General features: G+C 37.4%; 1 protein-coding gene and 1 pseudogene across 51 annotated transcripts in view; both read left to right on the top strand.

The window, feature by feature from the left end:
• EHBP1 (EH domain binding protein 1) overlaps positions 1–23,124 on the top strand; it is a 392,290-nt gene that overhangs the window by 216,330 nt on the left and 152,836 nt on the right. For all 50 annotated transcript variants that reach the window (XR_014081759.1, XR_014081760.1, XR_014081758.1 and 47 more), the window contains one exon: positions 1,653–1,842. Coding sequence is in view for 47 of the 50 variants with exons in the window: in XM_081588433.1 (XP_081444559.1) it covers positions 1,653–1,842 (190 nt within the window). In the remaining 3 variants the exon portion in view is untranslated. The remainder of the gene's footprint in view (positions 1–1,652; positions 1,843–23,124) is intronic.
• On the top strand, positions 7,814–8,650 carry LOC145544450 (intraflagellar transport-associated protein pseudogene; annotated as a pseudogene). Its single transcript, XR_014081430.1, has one exon. The product of XR_014081430.1 is annotated as an intraflagellar transport-associated protein pseudogene (transcript).

Below are 23,124 nucleotides of genomic sequence, written 5' to 3'. Positions count from 1 at the left end.
CTGGGTCGGGAAGATCTCCTGGAGAAGGAAATGGCAATCCACTCCTATATTCTTGCCGGGAGAATTCCATAGACAGAGGAGCCTGGTGGCCTACAGTCCATGGAGTCGCAAAAAGTCAGACATGACTGAGCGACTTTCACTTTCTTTTCACTTCTTTCAACTGGATAAATATCTACTCATAAAGAGAATTAACAGGAAAGGAAGGTTTTCTTTCTGGACCTAAACTCTAGGTAGAGAAAAAAAGAAGACTTCTCTAGGAAGTTATAAGCATAAACCTACCCTCATGTGGATTTGATGTTATGTTGGCAGGATAGTCTAGGAACTCCCCAAGCCAAGAAAATAAGAAACAAAGTAGCTCCTAAACTACTTGGCAAATGCAAGCATGAAACACTCCCAACAGAGGCACTCCCAGCTCAGACTACACAGGATTTCCTCAATAAGTCCTGAACTCACAATCTAGAATTACAAAATACACAAGGAAATAGTTTACCAAGAGAAGAGTCAAGACCAGGATTATAAATGCAAGGAATTCAAATGATAGATTTATCAAATAGAGACTATAAAATAAATATGTATAAATGGTTAATGACTCAGATCTCTGTACCTAAGGTATTATACACAAGCCATATAAAGAAATATGCTTATGAAATTAAAATGCATGGAGAATTGAACATTAAATTAGACACAATGAAACAAGAAAAGGTTAATTGGATCTTGTGAAGAATGTGAAGGAGTTATTCAGAATGTAACACAGGAGATATAAAAAATTGTAAAAATATGTAGGAAAGAGGTAATTCAACATAATTTGATGTGATTTTCTAGCGAAAAGAATAGAGAAAATAACAAAGAGGCTATCAAAGGCATAATGGCTGATGATTTTTCAGAACTACTGAAAAACTTGAGTCTCCAGACTCAGGAAAATTCAAGGAGTCTGAAGCCAGATAAATTAAAAGAAATACACACTTAGACATGTTGTATTAACATTGCTCAAGACCAGACATAAGGAGATCTTAACAACAACCAGAAATGAGATAAATTACAAAAGAGCAGTACTAAGCTAACAGTGGGCTACTATTTCAAAGCACTGAGGTGAATTGACTAACAACTGGAATAAACTACCCAGCTAAACTAAAATTTTAAGTATGAGACTGAAATAAAGACATTTTCAGTGCCTGGGAGAATTTGCTATTAAAGGAGCTTCACTGAATGAACTTCTAAAGGATAGTCCCTAATAAGTGAATTTTAACACAGAGGAAGAGATGAAATGCAAGGTTAAAAAGGTTTGGTGAGAGGAGCATTAAAAAATAAATAAATGTTTCCTTATCTTATTTCCTTTTCTGTGGATGTGGAGAATACATAGGATTTACTCTAATTACAAACATTTTCCCAAGGGTCTGTATATAGTGGAGCTGAGTGTGACTTTGTATTTTAAAGATTTTAAAATACTTCTTAAAAGGGAAGATTTTATTGTTAATGATTCACAAAACAAAAGATTAATTGTGACTATTTCCAAATTGTAAGTTATCATTGGTTTGGGTTTTTCCTTTTGATTTTCAGTATGTTCTAGTTTTATAAATAAAGATATTACAGTATTTTAGTTGGGAATAAACTATTTTTATAAAGATATTTAACAATAATTCCTCTTCATTTAGATCAAATCCTTTTTATGAACCTAAACCAACTCCTCCTCCAAACAATTTACTAAGTCCAGTTCAAGAACTGGAAACTGAAAGGAGAGTAAAAAGAAAAGCCCCAGCCCCACCAGCCATCTCACCAAAGACAGGAGGAGTAAATGAAAACACAGGTGTTTCTGCAGGAAGAGATCTCTCCACTTCTCCTAAGGTAGGAGTTTAATCTTATTAAAACATGTATTAATGTTTGCTTGTTTTCAAGTTTTCAAATTAAGAAAAGTCATGGTTAGCTATTAATATTTTGATGATATAAAAGTAAGATATAAGTAAATCCATTATACTGCAACACTGTATATACATTTGGAAGTCTATAAATTTATAGTATGTTATAGATTGGATTGTCTGGGCTAAGACTTGCTTTTTAAATGCTGTTTTGAAATCAGAGGGAGAAAGGCAGTATAATTGTAGGATTGGCGCTTTGAAAAAAGGATATACTCTAAAGCAGCTAGTCGTAATAGACAGCTTACTCTAATATAGAGGAAAGAATAGAAATCATCTTTTTGAGAAATGTACCAGAAAGACTGACACCCAGGGCAGAGAAATACTTTGCTGAAGAATTTCAATATTGTCCCTTTGATTTATGTCAGATTACAATTGTGGCCTTATTGTCATTCTTTTTTAGAAATGTTAATGGATAATAACTTCATGGAAAGGTAGAGCACAGTCTTAGAACAAAGTCTAAAGCTTCTAAATGGTTTGACTGCAAATAGTATATCTTTCATCTGAAAGGTAGAGATGTTGGATTTAGTAAGTTTTTTAAGGTAAATAACTCATGACAGTACTCATGAGTGTTTTGTTGTTGTTACCATATGACATTATTTAATTCTCACAGATAGTTAGGAGGGAAAAGAGATGAACTTGAACTCAGAAGGATAAAGGTCACAGGTCCCCCAGCCAACAGACAAGATTGGAACTGGCATATTCATTAATTACGTGCTCTCTGGACCATATTCCATCTCAGATGCCTGGGCTGCTGCTTTTCTCAAGGGCATCAAGTTTCAGTAGTTCCTGTTGTATTTTATAGTTCATTCTGCGCCTTTCATTAAATGCCAGAGTTCTGAAATAGTTTGTTTGCTTTTATTTTCGTTGTTTGAGGGGGAGTGAGTTCACTGAGGTCCTCACTCTGCCATTCTATAAGTCAGTCTCCAGGTGTGTGTTTTTATATCAGGTGTGTTTAACTGTGTGTAACTTTAGGAGGAGAAACTAGGACTAAATTCTGTCTTGCTATTGGTTAGGGAAGTTGGGAGTGGAGTCTACAAATGAAGGCAGTAGAGAACAGAAATATAAAGCAAAAGAGATGGTCAATTCCTATACCCATGAGAGCAAAAATAAAGGCAGGAATTGAGGCATTGGTCAAAATCAAAAAGCTGTTGAGATTCTTTATCCATTCTAACCATCAAGAATACCTACAACTGTCCTGTTTCCCTGAATCTCTGTTCTGTTGCCTACTCTCTCCCTGTCCCCCTTCTGTAGGCCATTGAAGTTTGAAGCTAATCACAAAATCCTAGTCTCTTCATAGGTGAATGGAGAGGAATTTTACAGTACTTTCTTGTGTGCCAGGCAATGTTCTATAACTTCATTTGATCCACAAAACAACTGGAGAAATAAACACCATTATTTCCTTTTTACACTGAGAAACTGAACCTTAGTTAAGTAACTTGCTCAAAGTGATGAAACTAGTATTGACAGTGCCAGGATTAAAATTCAGGTTTTTTGAGTCTAAAACCCACGTTTCCCATTGTGCCTTTCTATCTCTAGAGAGGTATTTCCAAGTTCCAAGTTAGAACCCTTAAATACATTTTTCCATAGAAATATTGTTACGGTGATTGAGTTCTATTGTAGTGAAGTATAACATAGCTATTTTTTATGTTATTTTGAGGGTAGTGTTCTGTTATAGACATATTGTGGAATAAATGATCTTTATGGGGAAAACTGAGCATTTTACCACCATGCTTCTCTTGGAAAATGCCTCATCATGTTCAGACACATAATCAGTTGTATTCACAGTAACCTTCTGCTGATCTGGAAGTTAGTTTGGATAACTCAACTGTGTGAAACACAACTATGAAAGATTAATTTTAAAAAAGATTGCTGATATTATTATTAAATGAGAAAAAACAAAGTACATAACTGTATAGTATGATAACTTTTGTATGTATAAAGCTTTATTTAAAAGGCTTTATTCACACACATATACACATGTAGACACACATGCATGCTCCTATACCTTATGGAAGGACTCACAAGTAACTTTGAGGAGAAAGATCTTGAGGGGATGGTGGGAATGCACAAGGTTAAAGGAAGCATTTCTTTTCCTTTTTTCCCTTTCTATGTTGTTTAAATATTTGAATTTTATAAAATATTTTTCTTCTCTTTTTGTTTGTTATACTCAGAGGCTATTGAATAATGAGATCATGGATCTTTTTTATTGTTGCCTTTTGTACAAGATACCAGATGACATTTCCCCCCAAAATTCATCCCTCAAAATAGAGAAAGTTACTGTCAGGTTTGACCAGCAGTATTAGCTTGGTGGTGGCCTGGGGTTCCATCAGACACCTCAGTGTTGTGCACTGGAAACCAGGTATAGAGGCTTAAGAATAGAAAACTTGATCTTCTGTTGCACTTCCATAGCACAAATCTTTTTATTTTGTATATTTATGAAAGATCTCATTTGGGAAAAAAAAACTGAACCATTGGCAAATAAAAAAAAATTAAGAAAGAAATTGGAAACTACTGACTGCACAGTTATGTGTGAGATAAGGAAGAAGATTAGACTCAATGGCATATTGATGATAATCAAAAATGATAAATGATAGATGAAAAAGAGCAGTGGCATGGGGCTTATTACAGGAATAGACTTGTTTGTGTGTGTGTGTGCATGTATGTGTGTGTGTATCTAAGTAGTTCCTGAAGACTTTGTTTGCAGTATTAAAACTTAGTAAAATAATGACCATTTTGACAATCTTGAGTCAACATGAAAGAGTCTTATTATGCTTCATATACAATGTTCTGTTTAGGAAAGCAGGACAGTGTGTTTTATATCAAAATATTTATACTAAAATTAGTGTTTTGATGCTTAAAACAATATGCTTCTTGGCCAATTATTTACTCTATTTTTAAATTGAAAAGGAAGCAATAGTTTGAATAAAGCTTTTGGGAAAAGAAAACAGACTCATTACGGTATTTAGTCAATCGGTAAAGATAACCCTGTATGTGAGACATCAAAAGAGACACAGATAAATAGAACAGTATTATGGACTCTATGGGAGAGGGCGAGGGCTGGATGATATGGAAGAATGGCATGGAAGCATGTAAATTATCATATGTGAAACAAATCGCCAGTCCAGGTTCAATGCATGATGCAGGGTGCTTGGGGCTGGTGCATCAGGATGACTCAGAGGGATGGGATGGGGAGGGAGGTGGAAGGGGGGTTCTGGAAGGGGAAAACATGTACAGCCATGGTGGATTCATGTCAATGTATGGCAAAACAAATACAATATTTTAAAATTAAAAACTAGAAAATAAACTAATAAAAAAAATAATAATAATAAAATTAAAAAAAACAGCCTCAAAATTTAGTTGAATAATAAAAGAATATTTATACCAAATATTTATATTTTGTTTTGGATAATAAAATGCTACACTCACTCAGTAGCAATTGACTGCAGAGGCTAATCACTGTCATAGAATGAGTGCTCAGCCAGATGATTACTTTCCTCCATGTGTAACCTGAAACTACTTATTTTTAAGAAAATTTATGAAAAAAAGCCAAGACCAAAATTTAAATAGATAATCAGCATATACTTATATTGTAAATAAAATTCAAACTACCCCCCTAAAGGCAGTTAAGAATCCCCCAGTGTCATAAATCTACATAAACTCTTCACTCCAGACCATTGATTTATGCATTTGTAAAATGAGAAAACTATGACACTTTTTAAGCCAACTTGGTAAGAAAGACCAATGTTTAGGGAAGTAACCTGACATTTAAAACACAAGCATCCAATAAGATAAAATGATAAATTAGGCTCAATGGTGGCTGATCACCATTTACTGACTGTGAATTTAAGTTAATAAGTATATAACTCTGAGCTCCTAGATATGATTCATGCAACTTAGTATAAAATGCAAGTCAGATAATAAGAGCTTAGGTACATAAATGACCTTGTTGCCAAATACATCACAAAGGTATTTTACTAAGCACTATATACCTAATTCTGTAAAAATCACAATATAAATAGCTAATTGTCAATGACAAAGAATTTTTAAAAATTCAACTTGCACTTATGATAAAGTGGAGAAGCTCCCCCCTACCCGCCCCTGCACAGTGGATGATGAAATAAGCCTGATCATCTGGAGAAGGGCTCCCTCAAAGAGCCTGATTAGTCGAACTCCAGTGATTAGCAATGAACTCTGTCCACTTACTCCATCTCTGAAAGTGGAAAAGTTATTTATATTTAAAGGCTCAGCTAAGTGACTCAAGCCTTCACTCATATTATTACCTCTTTCTCGAATGCTCTTATAGAGACCCAAGTTTTATACTTGTATGTTTTTGAGTACTTACAGTTTGCAGAAACTGTAAGAAGCCCAGGTTATACCGAAGTCAGAGTTACATACAGAAGTCTCTTTGATTGATCCTAGCAGCAAATTCAAACCACAAAACAAACATGCTTTACAGTTTTTATACATAAAGGCCCCCTTATATAAAGTCCTTTACCTCCATTTCTGTCTGTGCAAAACTGCAGAATGGTGCTGAAAAGCAATAAGCACATGACCAAACTATTAATTTCCTCATATGTAAGTTGAAAGTACCTCATAACTTCGAAGGAAAATCATTAAAAGGAAAGAAGATCAAAATTTAATTGAATACAATGATAAATGCGTAGTTATTTTGTAAAATAAAATGCCAACCTGCATTCAGTGATAGCTTGCAGAGGGTACAGTGGGGATAAGCTTAAGTTACTGGTAAAGTTTTTATTTACTGGAATACCTTACTTACCAGAATACCTTGTTCCTCAATAATACAGAATAGATGAGGCCCTGCTTTATGTATCACCTGGTCCATTGGTTAGTATTCTTTTGGTTATGACTAATAGAAGCAAACCATTTTGTTAATTTTTTTTCCTTAAGAAAAAAACTTGTTTGGAAAACACAAGGAAATTTTTGCAGAACCAAAGGCAAAAGATACAACTGGGACTGAGTTATAAACATAAACTGTATTGCTTGTCTCTTTGGAATGCCTTCAATTTTCCCTTTACTTTTTTAATGATAATTTAATCTCCCTGCAAAATAGTTTATGTTCTGGAATTTCCTCTCTCTCAATACATGGCTACTCTTCTTTCAGTGTAGCTGACTTTAGCTAAAGGTTAAGAACAAATGACATTTGTTAACAAAATGACTACAGCAACTACTTTTTCTTAATATGAATGAGGATCCTCACAGAACTGTTATTTACTAAACATAAAAATCTCCAGTTAATGCAGTTTCAATTGGAATTAGGATTATCTGCCGGCAATAGAAAGCCTTGATGACAGTTTAAATAAAAGAAACATGTATTTCTCTTTTTACCAATGTTGATGGTCTAGAGCTGATACGGTAGCCTTAAAGCCATCAGGGACCCAGTCTCCTATTGTGCTGATGATCCACCATCCTCAGTATAGATTTCTAGCTGGTAGCCCAAGATGGCTGCTTGAACCATCGTTGATATGCCCCATTCCAGTCAACAAGAAGAAAGGGGGAAAATAGCCACACCTACCTCTAGCAAAGGAGACAGAAAAATGAATCTTTATTCTGGTCAATTGCATTACCCAGCTAAAACTCAAGGGTTCTATTACTAAGGAAGATAAGTAAAATGGGTATTAGGGAACAGTTAGCAGGCTGTGCCATAGATAAAATATGAGTTTTATAGTGGAGATGCAAATGAACCCAAACCTTGGTGTCTCTTCTGTGAGAAAACATGAATGATGACCACTGAAAACAGGCATTCAAAATGACATTTGAAAATCAAGCAGACTCTAGGAGACGAGTCTCGCTGAATAAAGATGCCAAAAATGCGAAGTGACTAGATGGGAACCAAGACAGAAAACTAGGGAATGGGAGATGAAGTGGCCTTATGAATAGGAATGCCTGCCCAGACACCAAAATTGGAGACGATGGATGAAGATCGGCTAATTGAAGAAGTCTTGGATAAGTTTGTTAATTGTCATGAGCAAACATACAAAGAATTTCTGAGAACGTTCACTCATCTTTCAAAAGATGATGTGACTGAAAGAGGAGCCTTTGGAACTAATTCTTCAGAAAACAATTTTACTTCAATAAAATTTACTCAGAGAAATGAACCAAATGACCACCATCTTAGCAATAAAACCATCTTTCTTCATACTTCATCACAATGTTCAGAAGAGGAGCAGATAAAGATAGATGATGGCCAAAAAGTTGGCAGTTCCTTTTAAGGTGATCTGAATCGAGCAGGGGAGGTGAAGGTAGACAGTTTCCTTGATAAAGAAGATTTAGACCTGGATGAAGAGATTAATCCCCAACTGAGCAAGGACATTCTGCTGCTTCCAGGACAAGTGGAGCAGGAAGTGAGCTTGAGCGTTTCCTCTTACATTCCTTCTGTGGCCGTCTAGCCTCTCACCCCTGGAACAAGGCCCGGGCCCACCGTAAAAGGAGCAGACAAACAAAGGGAAGAGATCGTTGGAAATGAAGTTCAGCCCTTCTCGCTTGATGAAGAATTCGATTACGATGCGGTGGTGCTAATGCCCAAGTTCACTCCTGCAGAGATGAATGCCATCAAAGAGCTATCCAAGCAAAAGACAAAGAGTGAAGACTTACAAGAGCCCCATGACTGATCCACCCATACCTCTTTACATTTATTTTTATTTTGTTCTTATTCAAGCAAAATGGAATTAAAAGATAAACCTGTTGTAATCCCCTTTAAAAAAAAAAAAGAAAGAAAATCAAGCAATGTAAACTTTAAAGGAAAATCATCAGAATATTTTGCCACTGAGCATAAAGAAGTCTAGAAACAGTACAGTAGGATACAAAAACAAAAACCACACAAAAAACCCAGGCTATCAAAAGTTGAGTAGTAGTTCCTTCAGAATCAATTTGCTACATTTACGCAAGGTAGTCTGAAAAGGTATGGTAGTTTTCAGAGCATAGCCTTATTGGCAAAGTTGTTGAGAAACTATTTTTTTGACACCTACAATGTCAATTCTAAAATATATTTGGATAGGTGCACTGCAGAGCCTTGACTAGAACACGGCAAGAGAGGCTCCTAGGACACTAAATACAAGAACTCATTTCTCATGTGGGTGGAAATGAAGACTGTGCAGCTGCACCACCTTAAAAATGAATGCCTCCTTAAATCTTGTGCCCTAGGCACTCCGTGCCCAGTTGTGTCTGACTCTTTGTGACGCCATGACGTAGCCCGCCAGGCTCCTCTGTCCATGGGATTTCCCAGGGAAGAATACTGGAGTTAGTTGCCATTTCCTCCTCCAGGGGATCTTCCCGACCCAGGGATCAAACCCTTGTTTCTTGCATTGGCAGGTGGATTCTTTACCACCTAGCCACCTGGGAAGCCGGCCCTAGGCACGGCCTAGCTTCAACTCTAATCTCAGCCCTGGTACACAAATGGGGCAAATCTGACAAACAAATTTATACTAGCAGTAGCCCACTTAAAAGACCTCTGCAGTCTAAACCAGGAACCACAACACTGAAATCATCTCTAAGAATTTGCCTTTTGATTTTTTCTGACTGTATTTAGTGGAAGAGGTAAAATGTTACATTTTGCTTGTAGAAATAAACCATGACTAGGATGCTTCCATTTTGAAACAAATTTTGTAGAGCAATTGAGTGTGATTTTTTTAAAGGTTGCTCTTTTATATCAGTATATTCTAGAGTAACTGAGTAGGTGCCTGTCACAGTTTTCCAGCTGAGAATTAAAAAAAAAAAAAAAAAAATGCCACCATATAGAAAAAGAACCTGAATAAGGTAAATAAATTATTTGAACACCTTAATGATAATGACTCATAAGTTTGGCTTAGTTGCTGAAAGCTCTATAAAGGCTTAGGAATTAACAATAAATGATAAATTGAGTGTTATTAATGTATATTGGCAGGATCACTTTAAGGTACATTGCTGATGATAAAAGCATTGATTAGCTCACCTTTACTGCATGAAGAACATATTTAAAGTATTTGAGCAGATTCATACAGAACCTTCTCAGTTCCCAATATTGGGTAAATTTCACCCCATCATAATGAGAAACAAAAAGAAAAAAGAAAAGACCTACAACAGCATGCACTGTGGGGCAAGGTCTATGGTGAGGCAAGAGTGGCAACTAGGGTGCAAATTTTAAGGAGCCTCTAACTTGCAGGTTCATGCAAGTGCAAACATGGCACTTGTTTAAACCCAAGATTTTCCAGACAATAATACTGGAGTGGGTTGCCAACTTCTTCCTCCAGGGAATCTTTCCGACCCAAGGATCAAACCCGCTTCTCCTACCTCTCCTGCATTAGAGGCAGATTCTTTACCATGGAGCTATCTGAAGCCTTTGTGATTCCTGATATATTATAATAGCAAGTAAATAGGACTATCATAAGTATACTTGCCAAAGAATTAAAATAAGATCTAGTCAAACCACTAGTTGTAATAACTACCAATTTACAAGAAATACTGAGGGGTAGAATGGAATGTATGAAATACTGAGGGGTAAAATGCATCCAGTCCCATCACTTCATGGCAAGTATGAAGGGCAAAAGAGGAAGCAGTGACAGATTTTCTTCTCTTAGGCTTCAAAATCACTGCGGATGGTGACTACAGCCAGGATATTAAAATATGTTTGTTCCTTGGAAGGAAACCTATAATAAACCTAGACAGTATATTAAAAAATGGAGGCATCACTTTGCTATAGACAAAGGTCCATATAGTCAAAGCTGTGGTTTTACCAGTAGTCATATATGAATGTGAGAGTTAGACCATAAAGAAAGCTGAGCGCCAAAGAATTGATGCTTTTGAAGTGTGGTGCTGGAGAAGACTGTTGAAAGTCTCTTGGATAGCAAGGAGATCAAACCAGTCAATCCTAAAGGAAATCAACCCTGAACATTGATTAGAAGGAGAATGCTGAAGTTCCAATGCTTTGACCACCTAATACGAAGAGCCAACTCATTGGAAAAGACCCTGATGCTGGGAAAGATTGAGGGCGAGAGGAGAAGGGGGCGGCAGAGGATGAGATCATTAGGTAGCATCACCAATTCAATGGACATAAATCAGAGTAAACTCTGGAAGTTAGTGAAGGACAGGGAAGCTTGGGGTGCTCATTGCATGAGGTTGCAGAGTTGGATATGCCTTAGCAACTAAACAACAACAACAGAATGGAATGAGGGAGAATTTTAGTAACTTTTGAACTTGCATCCACTTAATTATATATTATCAAAATAGAAGTAACTTTTTAAGAACTACAGGAAGAAACTAGTAGTCCATATCATATTAAGCAATTATATAGCACATCTTTCTATATAATTGATGGTATAGGCCAAGTTGGAAATCAGTAAGATTTAAAGACTCAACAATTTTGGCATCATAAAATACTATACCATTGGATTAATTTCTTAATGGAGAATGACTATATTTTAGGCTCTAAAGTAAATTTTCAACACATTTCAGAAGGTAGGATTATGTTCTCTGTCCAAAGTGCAATTAATCTAGAAATCAAAAAAAATGAACAGTATTTATAAAGCAATCATCAATCAATTAAAAGTAAATATAATTATAAAAAATATTTAGAACAAATCCATATATTTGAAAATTAATATATATTCTGTCAATTAATCTATAGGTCAAAGAAGAAATCTTAACAAGATAAACTAAATCCAATGAAAATGTTTGGTTTCACTACTTGATGTGTTGAGGAATTTATATAATCAAGTTGAATTCCTGTAGTTGTTTCTGTGATGGTTTTGTATTTACTTAAACTTCTTGCTTGGCACTGTTTTTTAATATAAGTCCCAGCTTGAAAGTCTTGAAGAACAAGCCTGACATGTTTGAACTTGGAGGAGAGTCTCAAAAACAATCACGTACAGTTGAGTTAATGGAGCAACTAGATACCATAAAACGGCTTTAATATTCCTTTCACTGTCTGTTTCCATGGCAAGAGTTTCCATTCAAGCAAGAGTTTAGGACATATTTTCAATGGGAGTGAGTATTCTTTAACCAGCTCTTATACAGAAGGCTAACCTACTGTGGGATATGTAAACTCTTTAACAACTGGATTAAGAGTTGTAGTCTAAGAATTAATATATACAATATATATTGAGTTCATTAGTGCCATTTTCATTAAGGGTGTGTGAACATTTTCTTTGGAAACTTGCATGCTGTTAGATCATTACATTAGATCTTAAATTTGTAACCCAGGAATCTTTTTTATCCTTAAACAAAACAAAACAAACAAAGTAAACAACTTCTAATAGCGTTTGATGTAGTGCCGCTGCAGAAAGACGACTTTGAAGTTAGATAAACCCCTCTAATAATGATCTTTTGGGGAAGCAAAGCCAATAATTGAAAATAAATTGTGAATAAATTAATAACTTTTTAGAAATGTAAACTTATAAAGTATCTGATACTTTAATAAGTGAGTTTGTAGTATTGTACTTTACAGTAAAATGTATTTCTGTTCAAGTACTAAATTCTAAGGTTTGGGATCATTCTTATGCCCAGATGCCTCAAGAAGCTCAATAAATAATTGTTTATCTGTACAACATCATAATTTCTAATTCTTGGATGTAATAATTGGGATTAAAATCCTAAAACTATTTCTCCACCCTTCCCTTCCACCCCCAGTAGCAGTAGATGCTATTGCAGGGGAAACTCTTTAGTGTTTATTTACCTCTTAACTGCTTTGGAAAACAGGTTTTAGCATAGCTGGACTTTTTTTTTTTAAAACAAGGACTATCCCCATTTAATGTCTTATAATAAACCTCATAGGTAATTGAAACAGAAAAACCTCATGTAATTGAGTGATTAGTATAAGCACAGAGTTTACTTTTAATAGAAAACAGTTTATTCTTTCATATACTCACAAAACTTGTATTATTAAACAGAGATCTTCATGTGGTCTGACTTCAATGAGTTAAATATATCAGTAATGTGCACTTAAGATTTTCACACAAGGTAAAAACTTTTTTCCATCATATATGTTCCCCTTATATATATTTCTTTAAAACATGTTAATATTTTTTATTTATTTAGTGAAACCTCTCCTTATTATAGCAAATCTTACCTTTATTTCAGCCCACACTGTTCTCACAAATTTATAATTGACTAAATAAAATCTTTTGAATATAGAAGTTATTTTACTTATTCACTATTTTCCTCTCAAAAAAGTGTGCTTCTTGTAGAACACCTTTAAATTTTTTTGGAAAGAGAAAACTACTTCAAAGCATATCATTGCTTAATACAAATTCACATACCATGTCCTACCCATTACCAGTTCTATATTAATAGTATTTGAATGATGATGCTTTGGAGTATACATAACCAAGATGTTACTGTACATTTATTAATTTTGAAAATACTAATTCAGACATGAGAACTTTATAATTTCTATGAGCAGTAACCATGACTTTGATAAACATTAGCCATAAAAAGAGATTCGTGGAAATTTGTAAAAGATATTTTTCAATAGAAGTGTCATTTTTTATCTGACTCTGAAGTGAAGCTTTTAGTTACTCTGAAGGAAGCATCAAAAGTAGTCTTACACTAATTCTTAGCTTCCTAACACCTTAAAAGAAGGCAAAGCTAAATGAACATTATAAGGTTTGCTGCTGCTGCTGCTGCTAAGTCGCTTCAGTCGTGTCCAACTCTGTGCGACCCCATAGACGGCAGCCCACCGGGCTCACCCGTCTCTGGGATTCTCCAGGCAAGAATACCGGAGTGGGTTGCCATTTCCTTCTCCAATGCATGAAAGTGAAAAGTGAAAGTGAAGTCGCTCAGTCGTGTCCGACTCCCAGCGACCCCATAGACTGCAGCCTACTAGGCTCCTCCGTCCATGGGATTTTCCAGGCAAGAGTACTGGAGTGGGGTGCCATTGCCTTCTCCTAAGGTTTGCTAAATAATTTAAAATAAAATTTAATTCGACACTCAAAGAAAATTTTATTCATCATATTAAACACCATTAATAACCTGGTATTTTCATTTTAAGAAATATTCTCACGTACGTATATTTGTATAATGTGTTTGAAGGGTATGAGATGCAAAAGTGTTATAAAATAGAACCTGAAAATTTCTCAAGAGTTCAGTCAGTTCAGTTCAGTAGCTCAGCCGTGTCCTACTCTTTGGGACCCCATGGACTTCAGCACGCCAGGCCTCCCTGTCAATTGCCAACTCCCAGAGTTTACTCAAACTCATGTCCATTGAGTTGGTGATGCCAAACAAACATCCCATCCTCTGTCGTCCCTTTCTCCTTCTGCCTTCAATCTTTCCCAACATCAGGGTCATTTCAAATTAGTCACTTCTTCGGATCAGGTGGCCAAAGTATTGGAGTTTCTTTTTTTTTTTTCCTAATGAATACCTGATCAATTTTATTTTTATCTTTTAATAAATTTATTTATTTTAATTGGGGGCTAATTACTTTACAATATTGTAGTGGTTTTTGCCATACATTGACATGAATCAGCCATGGGTTTACATGTGTTCCCCATCCAGAACCCCCCTCCCACTTCCCTCCCCATCCCATCCCTCTCGGTCATCCCATTGCCCCAGCCCTGAGCGTTTGTCTCATGCATTGAACCTGGAATGGTGTTCTGTTTCACATATGGTAATATACATGTTTCAATGCTATTCTCTCAGAGCGTCCCACCCTCACCTTCTCCCTCAGAGTCCATAAGACTGTTCTATGCATCTGTGTCTCTTATTCTGTCTTGCATATAGGGTTATCGTTATCATCTTTCAAATTCCATATATATATGCATTAGTATACTGTATTGGTGTTTTTCTTTCTGGCTTACTTCACTCTGTATAATGGGCTCCAGTTTCATCCATCTCAATAGAACTGATTCAAATGTATTCTTTTTAATGGCTGAGTAATATTCCATTGTGTATATGTACCACAGCTTCCTTATCCATTCGTCTGCTGATGGGCATCTAGGTTGCTTCCATGTCCTGGCTATTGTAAACAGTGTTGCGATGAACATTGGGTTACACGCATCTCTTTCAATTCTGGTTTCCTCGGTGTGTATGCCCAGCAGTGGGATTGCTGGGTCATATGGCAGTTCTATTCCCAGTTTTCTAAGGAATCTCCACACTGTTCTCCATAGTGGCTGTACTAGTTTGCATTCCCACCAACAGTGTAAGAGGGTTCCCTTTTCTCCACACCCTCTCCAGCATTTATTGCTTGTAGACTTTTGGATAGCAGCCATTCTGACTGATGTGAAATGGTACCTCATTGTGGTTTTGATTTGCATTTCTCTAATAATGAGTGATGTTGAGCATCTTTTCATGTGTTTGTTAGCCATCTGTATGTCTTCTTTGGAGAAATGTCTGTTTAGTTCTTTGGCCCATTTTTTGATTGGGTTGTTTATTTTTCTGGAATTCAGCTGCAGAAGTTGCTTGTATATTTTTGAGATTAATTGTTTGTCTGTTGCTTCATTTGCTATTATTTTCTCCCATTCTGAAGGCTGTCTTTTCACCTTGCTTATAGTTTCCTTTGTTGTGCAGAAGCTTTTAATTTTAATTAGATCCCATTTGTTTATTTTTGCTTTTATTTCCAATATTCTGGGAGGTGGGTCATGGAGGATCCTGCTGTGATTTATGTCGGAGAGTGTTTTGCCTATGTTTTCCTCTAGGAGTTTTATAGTTCCTGGTCTTACATTTAGATCTTTAATCCATTTTGAGTTTATTTTTGTGTATGGTATTAGAAAGTGTTCTAGTTTCATTCTTTTACAAGTGGTTGACCAGTTTTCCCAGCACCACTTGTTAAAGAGATTGTCTTTTCTCCATTGTATATTCTTGCCTCCTTTGTCGAAGATAAGGTGTCCATAGGTGCGTGTATTTATCTCTGGGCTTTCTATTTTGTTCCATTGATCTATATTTCTATCTTTGTGCCAGTACCATACTGTCTTGATGACTGTGGCTTTGTAGTAGAGCCTGAGGTCAGGCAGGTTGATTCCTCCAGTTCCATTCTTCTTTCTCAAGATTGCTTTGGCTATTTGAGATTTCTTATATTTCCATACAAATTGTGAAATGATTTGTTCTAGTTCTGTGAAAAATACCGTTGGTAGCTTGATAGAGATTGCATTGAATCTATAGATTGCTTTGGGTAGTATACTCATTTTCGCTATATTAATTCTTCCAATCCATGAACACGGTATATTTCTCCATCTGTTTGTGTCCTCTTTGATTTCTTTCATCAGTGTTTTATAGTTTTCTATATATAAGTCTTTTGTTTCTTTAGGTAGATATATTCCTAAGTATTTTATTCTTTTTGTTGCAATGGTGAATGGTTTGTTTCCTTAATTTCTCTTTCTGTTTTCTCATTATTGGTGTATAGGAATGGAAGGGATTTCTGTGTGTTAATTTTATATCCTGCAACTTTACTATATTCATTGATTAGCTCTAGTAATTTTCTGGGAGAATCTTTAGGGTTTTCTATGTAGAGGATCATGTCATCTGCAAACAGTGAGAGTTTTACTTCTTCTTTTCCTATCTATATTCCTTTTATTTCTTTTTCAGCTCTGATTGCTGTGGCCAAAACTTCCGAAACTATGTTGAATAGTAGTGGTGAAAGTGGGCACCCTTGCCTTGTTCCTGACTTTAGGGGAAATGCTTTCAATTTTTCACCATTGAGGATAATGTTTGCTGTGGGTTTGTCATATATAGCTTTTATTATGTTGAGGTATGTTCCTTCTATTCCTGCTTTCTGGAGGGTTTTTGTCATAAATGGATGTTGAATTTTGTCAAAGGCTTTTTCTGCATCTATTGAGATAATCATATGGTTTTTATCTTTCAATTTGTTAATTTGGTGTTTTACATTGATTGATTTGCAGATGTTAAAGAAACCTTGCATTCCTGGGATAAAGCCCACTTGGTCATGATGTATGATCTTTTTAATGATGTTGGATTCTGTTTGCTAGAATTTTATTAAGGATTTTTGCATCTATGTTCATCAGTGATATTGGCCTGTAGTTTTCTTTTTTTGTGGCATCTTTGTCTGGTTTTGGAATTAGGGTGATGGTGGCCTCATAGAATGAGTTTGGAAGTTTACCATCTTCTGCAATTTTCTGGAAGAGTTTGAGTAGGACAGGTGTTAGCTCTTCTCTAAATTTTTGGTAGAATTCAGCTGTGAAGCCTTCTGGCCCTGGGCTTTTGTTTGCTGGAAGATTTCTGATTACAGTCTTGATTTCTGTGCTTGTAATGGGTCTGTTAAGATCTTCTATTTCTTCCTGGTTCAGTTTTGGAAGGTTATACTTTTCTAAGAATTTGTCCATTTCTTCTAAGTTGTCCATTTTATTGGCATATAGCTGTTGGTAGTAGTCTCTTATGATCCTTTGTATTTCTGTGGAGCCTGTTGTGATCTCTCCATTTTCATTTCTAATTTTGTTGACCTGATTCTTCTCCCTTTGTTTCTTGATGAGTCTGGCTAATGGTTTGTCAATTTTGTTTATCTTCTCGAAAAACCAGCTTTTAGTTTTGTTGATTTTTGCTATGGTCTCTTTTGTTTCTTTAGCATTTATTTCTGCCCTAATTTTTAAGATTTCTTTCCTTCTACTAACCCTGAGGTTCTTCATTTCTTCCTTCTCTAGTTGCTTTAGGTGTAGAGTTAGTTTATTTATTTGATTTTTTTCTTGTTTCTTGAGGTACGCCTGTATTGCTATGAACCTTCCCCTTAGCATTGCTTTTACAGTGTCCCATAGGTTTTGCGTTGTTGTGTTTTGATTTTCATTCATTTATATGCATAATTTGATTTCTTTTTTGATTTCCTCTGTGATTTGTTGGTTATTCAGAAGCGTGTTGTTTAGCCTCCATATGTTGGAATTTTTAATAGTTTTTTTCCTGTAATTGAGGTCTAATCTTACTGCATTGTGGTCAGAGAAGATGACTGGGATGATTTCAATTTTTTTGAATTTACCAAAGCTAGATTTATGGCCCAGGATGTGATCTATCTTGGAGAAAGTTCCCTGTGCACTTGAGAAAAAGGTGAAATTGATTGTTTTGGGGTGGAAAGTCTTGTAAATATCAATTAAATCTAACTTGTCTATTGTATCATTTAAAGTCTGTGTTTCCTTGTTAATTTTCTGTTAGTTGATCTATCCATAGGTGTGAGTGGGGTATTAAAGTCTCCCACTGTTATTGTGTTATTGTTAATTTCCCCTTTCATACTTATTAGTATTTGCCTTATATATTGTGGTGCTCCTATGTTGGGTGCATATATATTTATAATTGTTATATCTTCTTCTTGGATTGATCCTTTGATCATTATGTAGTGTCCTTCTTTGTCTCTTTTCACAGCCTTTATTTTAAAGTCTATTTTGTCTGAAATGAGTATTGAGACTCCTGCTTTCTTTTGGTCTCCGTTTCCATGAAATACGTTTTTCCAGCCCTTCACTTTCAGTCTGTATGTGTCCCTTGTTTTGAGGTGGGTCTCTTGTAGACAGCATATATAGGGGTCTTATTTTTGTATCCATTCAGCCAGTCTTTGTCTTTTGGTTGGGGCATTCAACCCATTTACATTTAAGGTAATTATTGATAAGTATGGTCCTGTTGCCATTTACTTTGTTGTTTTGAGTTCGTGTTTAAACATCCTTTCTGTGTTTCCTGTTTAGAGGAGATCCTTTAGCATTTGTTGGAGAGCTGGTTTGGTGGTGCTGAATTCCCTCAGCTCTTGCTTGTCTGTAAAGCTTTTGAATTCTCCTTCATATCAGAATGAGATCCTTGCTGGGTACAGTAATCTGGGTTGTAGATTATTCTCTTTCATTACTTTAAGTATGTCCTGCCATTCCCTTCTAGCCTGAAGAGTTTCTATTGAAAGATCAGCTGTTATCCTTATGGGGATTCCCTCGTGTTTTATTTGTTGTTTTTCCCTTGCTGCTGTTTGATCTTTGTTAATTTGATTAATATGTGTCTTGGGGTGTTTTGCCTTGGGTTTATCCTGTTTGGGACTCTCTGGGTTTCTTGGACTTCTGTGACTATTTCCTTCCCCATTTTAGGGAAATTTTCAACTATTATCTCCTCGAGTATTTTTTCATGGCCTTTTCTTTTATCTTCTTCTTCTGGGACTCCTATGATTCGAATGTTGGGGCATTTCATATTGTGTCAGAGGTCTCTGAGGTTTTCCTTATTTCTTTTGATTCTTTTTTCTTTTTTCCTCTCTGCTTCATTTATTTCCACCATTCTATCCTCTACCTCACTTATCATATCTTCTGCCTCCGTTATTCTACTGTTGGTTCCCTCCAGAGTATCTTTTATCTCCTTTATTTCATTATTCATTATATATTGACTCCTTTTTATTTCTTCTAGGTCCTTGATAAACATTTCTTGCATCTTCTCAATCCTTGTCTCCAGGCTGTTTATCTGTACCTCCATTTTGTTTTCAAGATTTTGGATCATTTTTATTATCTTTATTCTAAATTCTTTTTCAGATAGATTCCCTATCTCCTCCTCTTTTGTTTGGTTTGGTGGGCATTTCTCATTTTCCTTTACTTGCTGAGTATTTCTCTGCCTTTTCATCTTGTTTAGATTGCTGTGTTAGGCGTGGCCTTTCTGTATTCTGGTAGTTTGAAGTTCCTCTTTATTGTGGAGGTTCCTCACTGTGGGTGGGGTTGGACGGGTGGCTTGTCAAGGTTTCCTGGTTGGGGGAGCTTGTGTCGGTGTTCTGGTGGGTGGAGCTGGATTTCTTCTCTCTAGAGTGCAGTGGAGTGTCCAGTATTGAGTTTTGAGATGTCTATGGATTTGGTGTGCCTCTGGGCAGCCTGTATATTGATGCTCAGGGCTATGTTCCTGCGTTGCTGGAGAATTTGCATGGTATGTTTTGCTCTGGAACTTATTGGCTCTTGGGTGGAGCTTGGTTTCAGTGTATATGTGGAGGCTTTTGGATGATCTCTTATTAATTAATGCTTCCTCTGGCTTTCAATCTTATTCTTGCAGTAGCCTCAAGACTTCTCCATTCATACAGCATCGATAATAAAACTTTTAGGTTAATGGTGAAAAGATTCTCCACAGTGAGGGATACCCAGAGAGGTTCACTGAGTTACATGGAGAGATGAAGTGGGGGGGGGGGGTTGAGATGACCAGGAGGAGAAGAGGGGGACTCAAACGTGGAGAGAGCAGTCTAGCCAGTAAGCACTTCCCTCTGTGCTCTCCACAGTCTGGAACCCTCAGAGAGGTTCACGGAGATACATAGAGAGGGGGGAGGAAGGTAATAGAGGTGAGCATGAGTAGAAAGGGAGGAATCAACAGGGGAGAGAGAGATCTGGGCAGCATTCTGTTCCCGAAGTGTTCTCCGGTGCCCAGAACACCCTTAGAGATTCACAGAATTGGGTTGAGAAGAAAAGGAGGAGGGTGGGAGAGAGAGGTACCCTGGGGGAGAAGAAAGAGCCTCAATAGGGGGAGAGAGTAATCAAGCCAGTAATCCCACTCCTGAGTAAAAATGTGTACTAAAGATTGGGTTCTTGAATGTACAAAATTGATATCAAATGTGTAAAACAAAGATTAAAAATCTAGAGTAGAGGTTAGACTCTTAAAAAAAATACAATATTAAAAAAAGAAAACAAAATCACAAAAAGTATAAGATATATGTATGCAGTTTGCTTTAAAAATAGGGTTTTTTTTTTTTGCAAGGTAATAGTGGGTTATAAAAATGAAAATTAAAGGTGTAATAAAGGACTTAAAAAAGAAAAAAAATTTTTTTTAATTAAAAATAAAAAATGATAATAATAAAAATATATCCAGGACTTTCTCTGGAGCTGTTGTGAGCAGTGTGGGGTCTGTTCAGTTTCAGATAGATCCTTGTTCCTGCTTATACTTTTCAAGATCTATAGGCCCCTTTCAATGTAGTCGGTGTTAACTACAGGGATTTTAATCTGTTGGCCTGTCACTTCCAAAGCGCTTCCCTCTGTTTATTTGGCTTCTGTTTGCAGGTCTCTTCAGTGTCTAATTTCCGCCCTGCCACAAAGGGGCAGAGGTGGTCTCTTTAGGTTCACTTGTTCAGTCATCCTGTGGGGAGGGAGGAACACTGCAAACCAATATCACTGGCGTGTGTGTGGAGAGCTCGCAGTGTCTGGGCCGCACTGGGTTCGCCCCCCGCCCCGCTCACGGCGTGTGTGCTTTCCTGGTCTACCCTGCTCAGGCTTCAGGTTACTCGGCCGAGGAGTGGGCCCTGAGATGCGTGCACTTCCCAGGTCTAAGCCGCTCAGGTTCAGGTTCCCGGGTACTCCACAAAGGCACAGACTCGGTTGGGCCCGTGGTTTGTGCCGTTCCCAGTCAGAGCAGCTCAGGCAGCCAGGAGTTTGGCGAGCGTACTCTCCCCTGTTGGGGCAGTGCGGCTTATCACCTCCCTGGTCCCCGCCTCGGTTTACGGGCGCACTCGGCTCCGGTGTGCTTTGTGTCAGTTCTGGGGAGCTGGTCTCTGGCTGCGACCCTCCCGGCGGCTGTCGACCCTCCGGGATCTCAGGCAGTCTTTGCTTAGAAACTGGAAGCCTGTTTGCAGTTTGGTAGGGGGTGCCCTCTCTGGGGCCGAGTTTGCCCCTTTCCGGCTCTGGCTGGTCCCGCCTGCCTGCTGTGTCCAGCGGGGGATGGGGCGATCCGTAGCCGGCTAGCTCTCCTCTGGTATTGCTCAGTCCTTTGTTCTGTGAGCAGGCCAGCAGTGCCTTAGATTTGGGCTTTTCGCGGGATAGTTCTCTCTCTCTGGCTGTCCCACAGTTTAGGTTGCTATCTCACGTTAGCTCCCTCAGATTGCCCTCAGGGCACTCGGGCCCGGTCCTTACCCTAAGCAGTGCCGCCCGCTCCTCTCCGTTCAGCCCCCACTTGCTGGTGGCGGATGCGAGTGTCTGGGGTTTTTTGCTGGGAGTTGCCTTTAAGCACGTAATCTGTGGGTTTTATTTATTTTTTCTCCTGGTTATGTTGCCCTCCGAGATTCAAAATCTTCCACCAAACCCGCCGGTGAGAGGGTTTCCTGGTGTTTGGAAACTTCTCCTCTTTTACGACTCCCTGCCCAGGACGGGTCTCGGTCCATAACTCTTTTGTCTCTCTTTTTATCGTTTATATTTTGTCCTACCTCCTTTCAAAGATAATGAGCTGTTTTTCTGGATGCCTGATGTCCTCTGCCAGCTTTCAGAAGTTGTTTTGTGAAGTTTGCTCAGCGTTAGATGTTCTTTCAATAAAATTTGTTGGGGAGAGAGTGGTCTCCCCATCCTATTCCTCCCAGTATTGGAGTTTCAACATCAGTCCTTCCAATGAATATTCAGGACTGATCTCCTTTAGGATGGACTGGTTGCATCTCCTTGCAGTCCAAGGGACTCTCAAGAGTCTTCTCCAACAACACAGTTCAAAAGCATCAATTCTTTGGCGTTCAGCTTTCTTTATAGTCCAAATCTCACATCCATGCATGACTACTGGAAAAACAATAGCTTTAACTAGTTGGACCTTTGTTGACAAAGTAATGTCTCTGCTTTTTAATATGCTGTCTATGTTTGTCATAAATTGTCTTCCAAAGGAGCAAGTGTCTTTTAACCTTATGGCTGCAATCACCATCTGCAGTGATTTTGGAGCCCCCCACAATAAAGTCTGTCACTGTTTCCACTGTTTTCCCCATCTATTTGCCATGAAGTGATGGGACTGGATGCTATGATCTTAAGTTTTCTGAATGTTGAGTTTTAAGCTAACTTTTTCACTCTCCTCTTTCACTTTCATAAAGAGGTTCTTTAGTTCTTCTTCACTTTCTGCCATAAGGGTGGTGTCATCTGCATATCTGAGGTTATTGATATTTCTCCCGGCAATCTTGATTCCAGCTTGTGCTTCATCCAGCCCAGCGTTTCTCATGATGTACTCCACATATAAGTTAAATAAGCAGGGTGACAACATACAGGCTTGACATACTCCCTTTCCCTATTTGGAACCAATCTGTTGTTCCATATCCAGTTCTAACTGTTGCTTCATGACCTGCATACAGATTTCTCAAGAGGCCGGCCAAGTGGTCTGGTATTCCCATCTTTTTCAGAATTTTCTACAATTTGTTGTGGTCCACACAGTCAAAGGCTTTGACATAGTCAATAAAGCGGAAGTAGATATTATTCTGGAACTCTCTTGCTTTTTCGATGATCCAACAGATGTTGGCAATTTGATCTCTGGTTCCTCTACCTTTTCTTAAACAAGCTTGAACATCTGGAAGTTCATGGTTCACGTATTGCTGAAGCCTGGCTTGGAGAATTTTGAGCATTAC

Source organism: Giraffa tippelskirchi, chromosome 4, assembly GCF_054371585.1.
Source record: "Giraffa tippelskirchi isolate mGirTip1 chromosome 4, T2T-mGirTip1v1.2.pri, whole genome shotgun sequence".
NCBI classification, from domain to species: domain Eukaryota; kingdom Metazoa; phylum Chordata; class Mammalia; order Artiodactyla; family Giraffidae; genus Giraffa; species Giraffa tippelskirchi.
The sequence above is the reverse complement of the archived record's forward strand: the minus strand, read 5'-3'. Positions and strand labels throughout refer to the sequence as shown.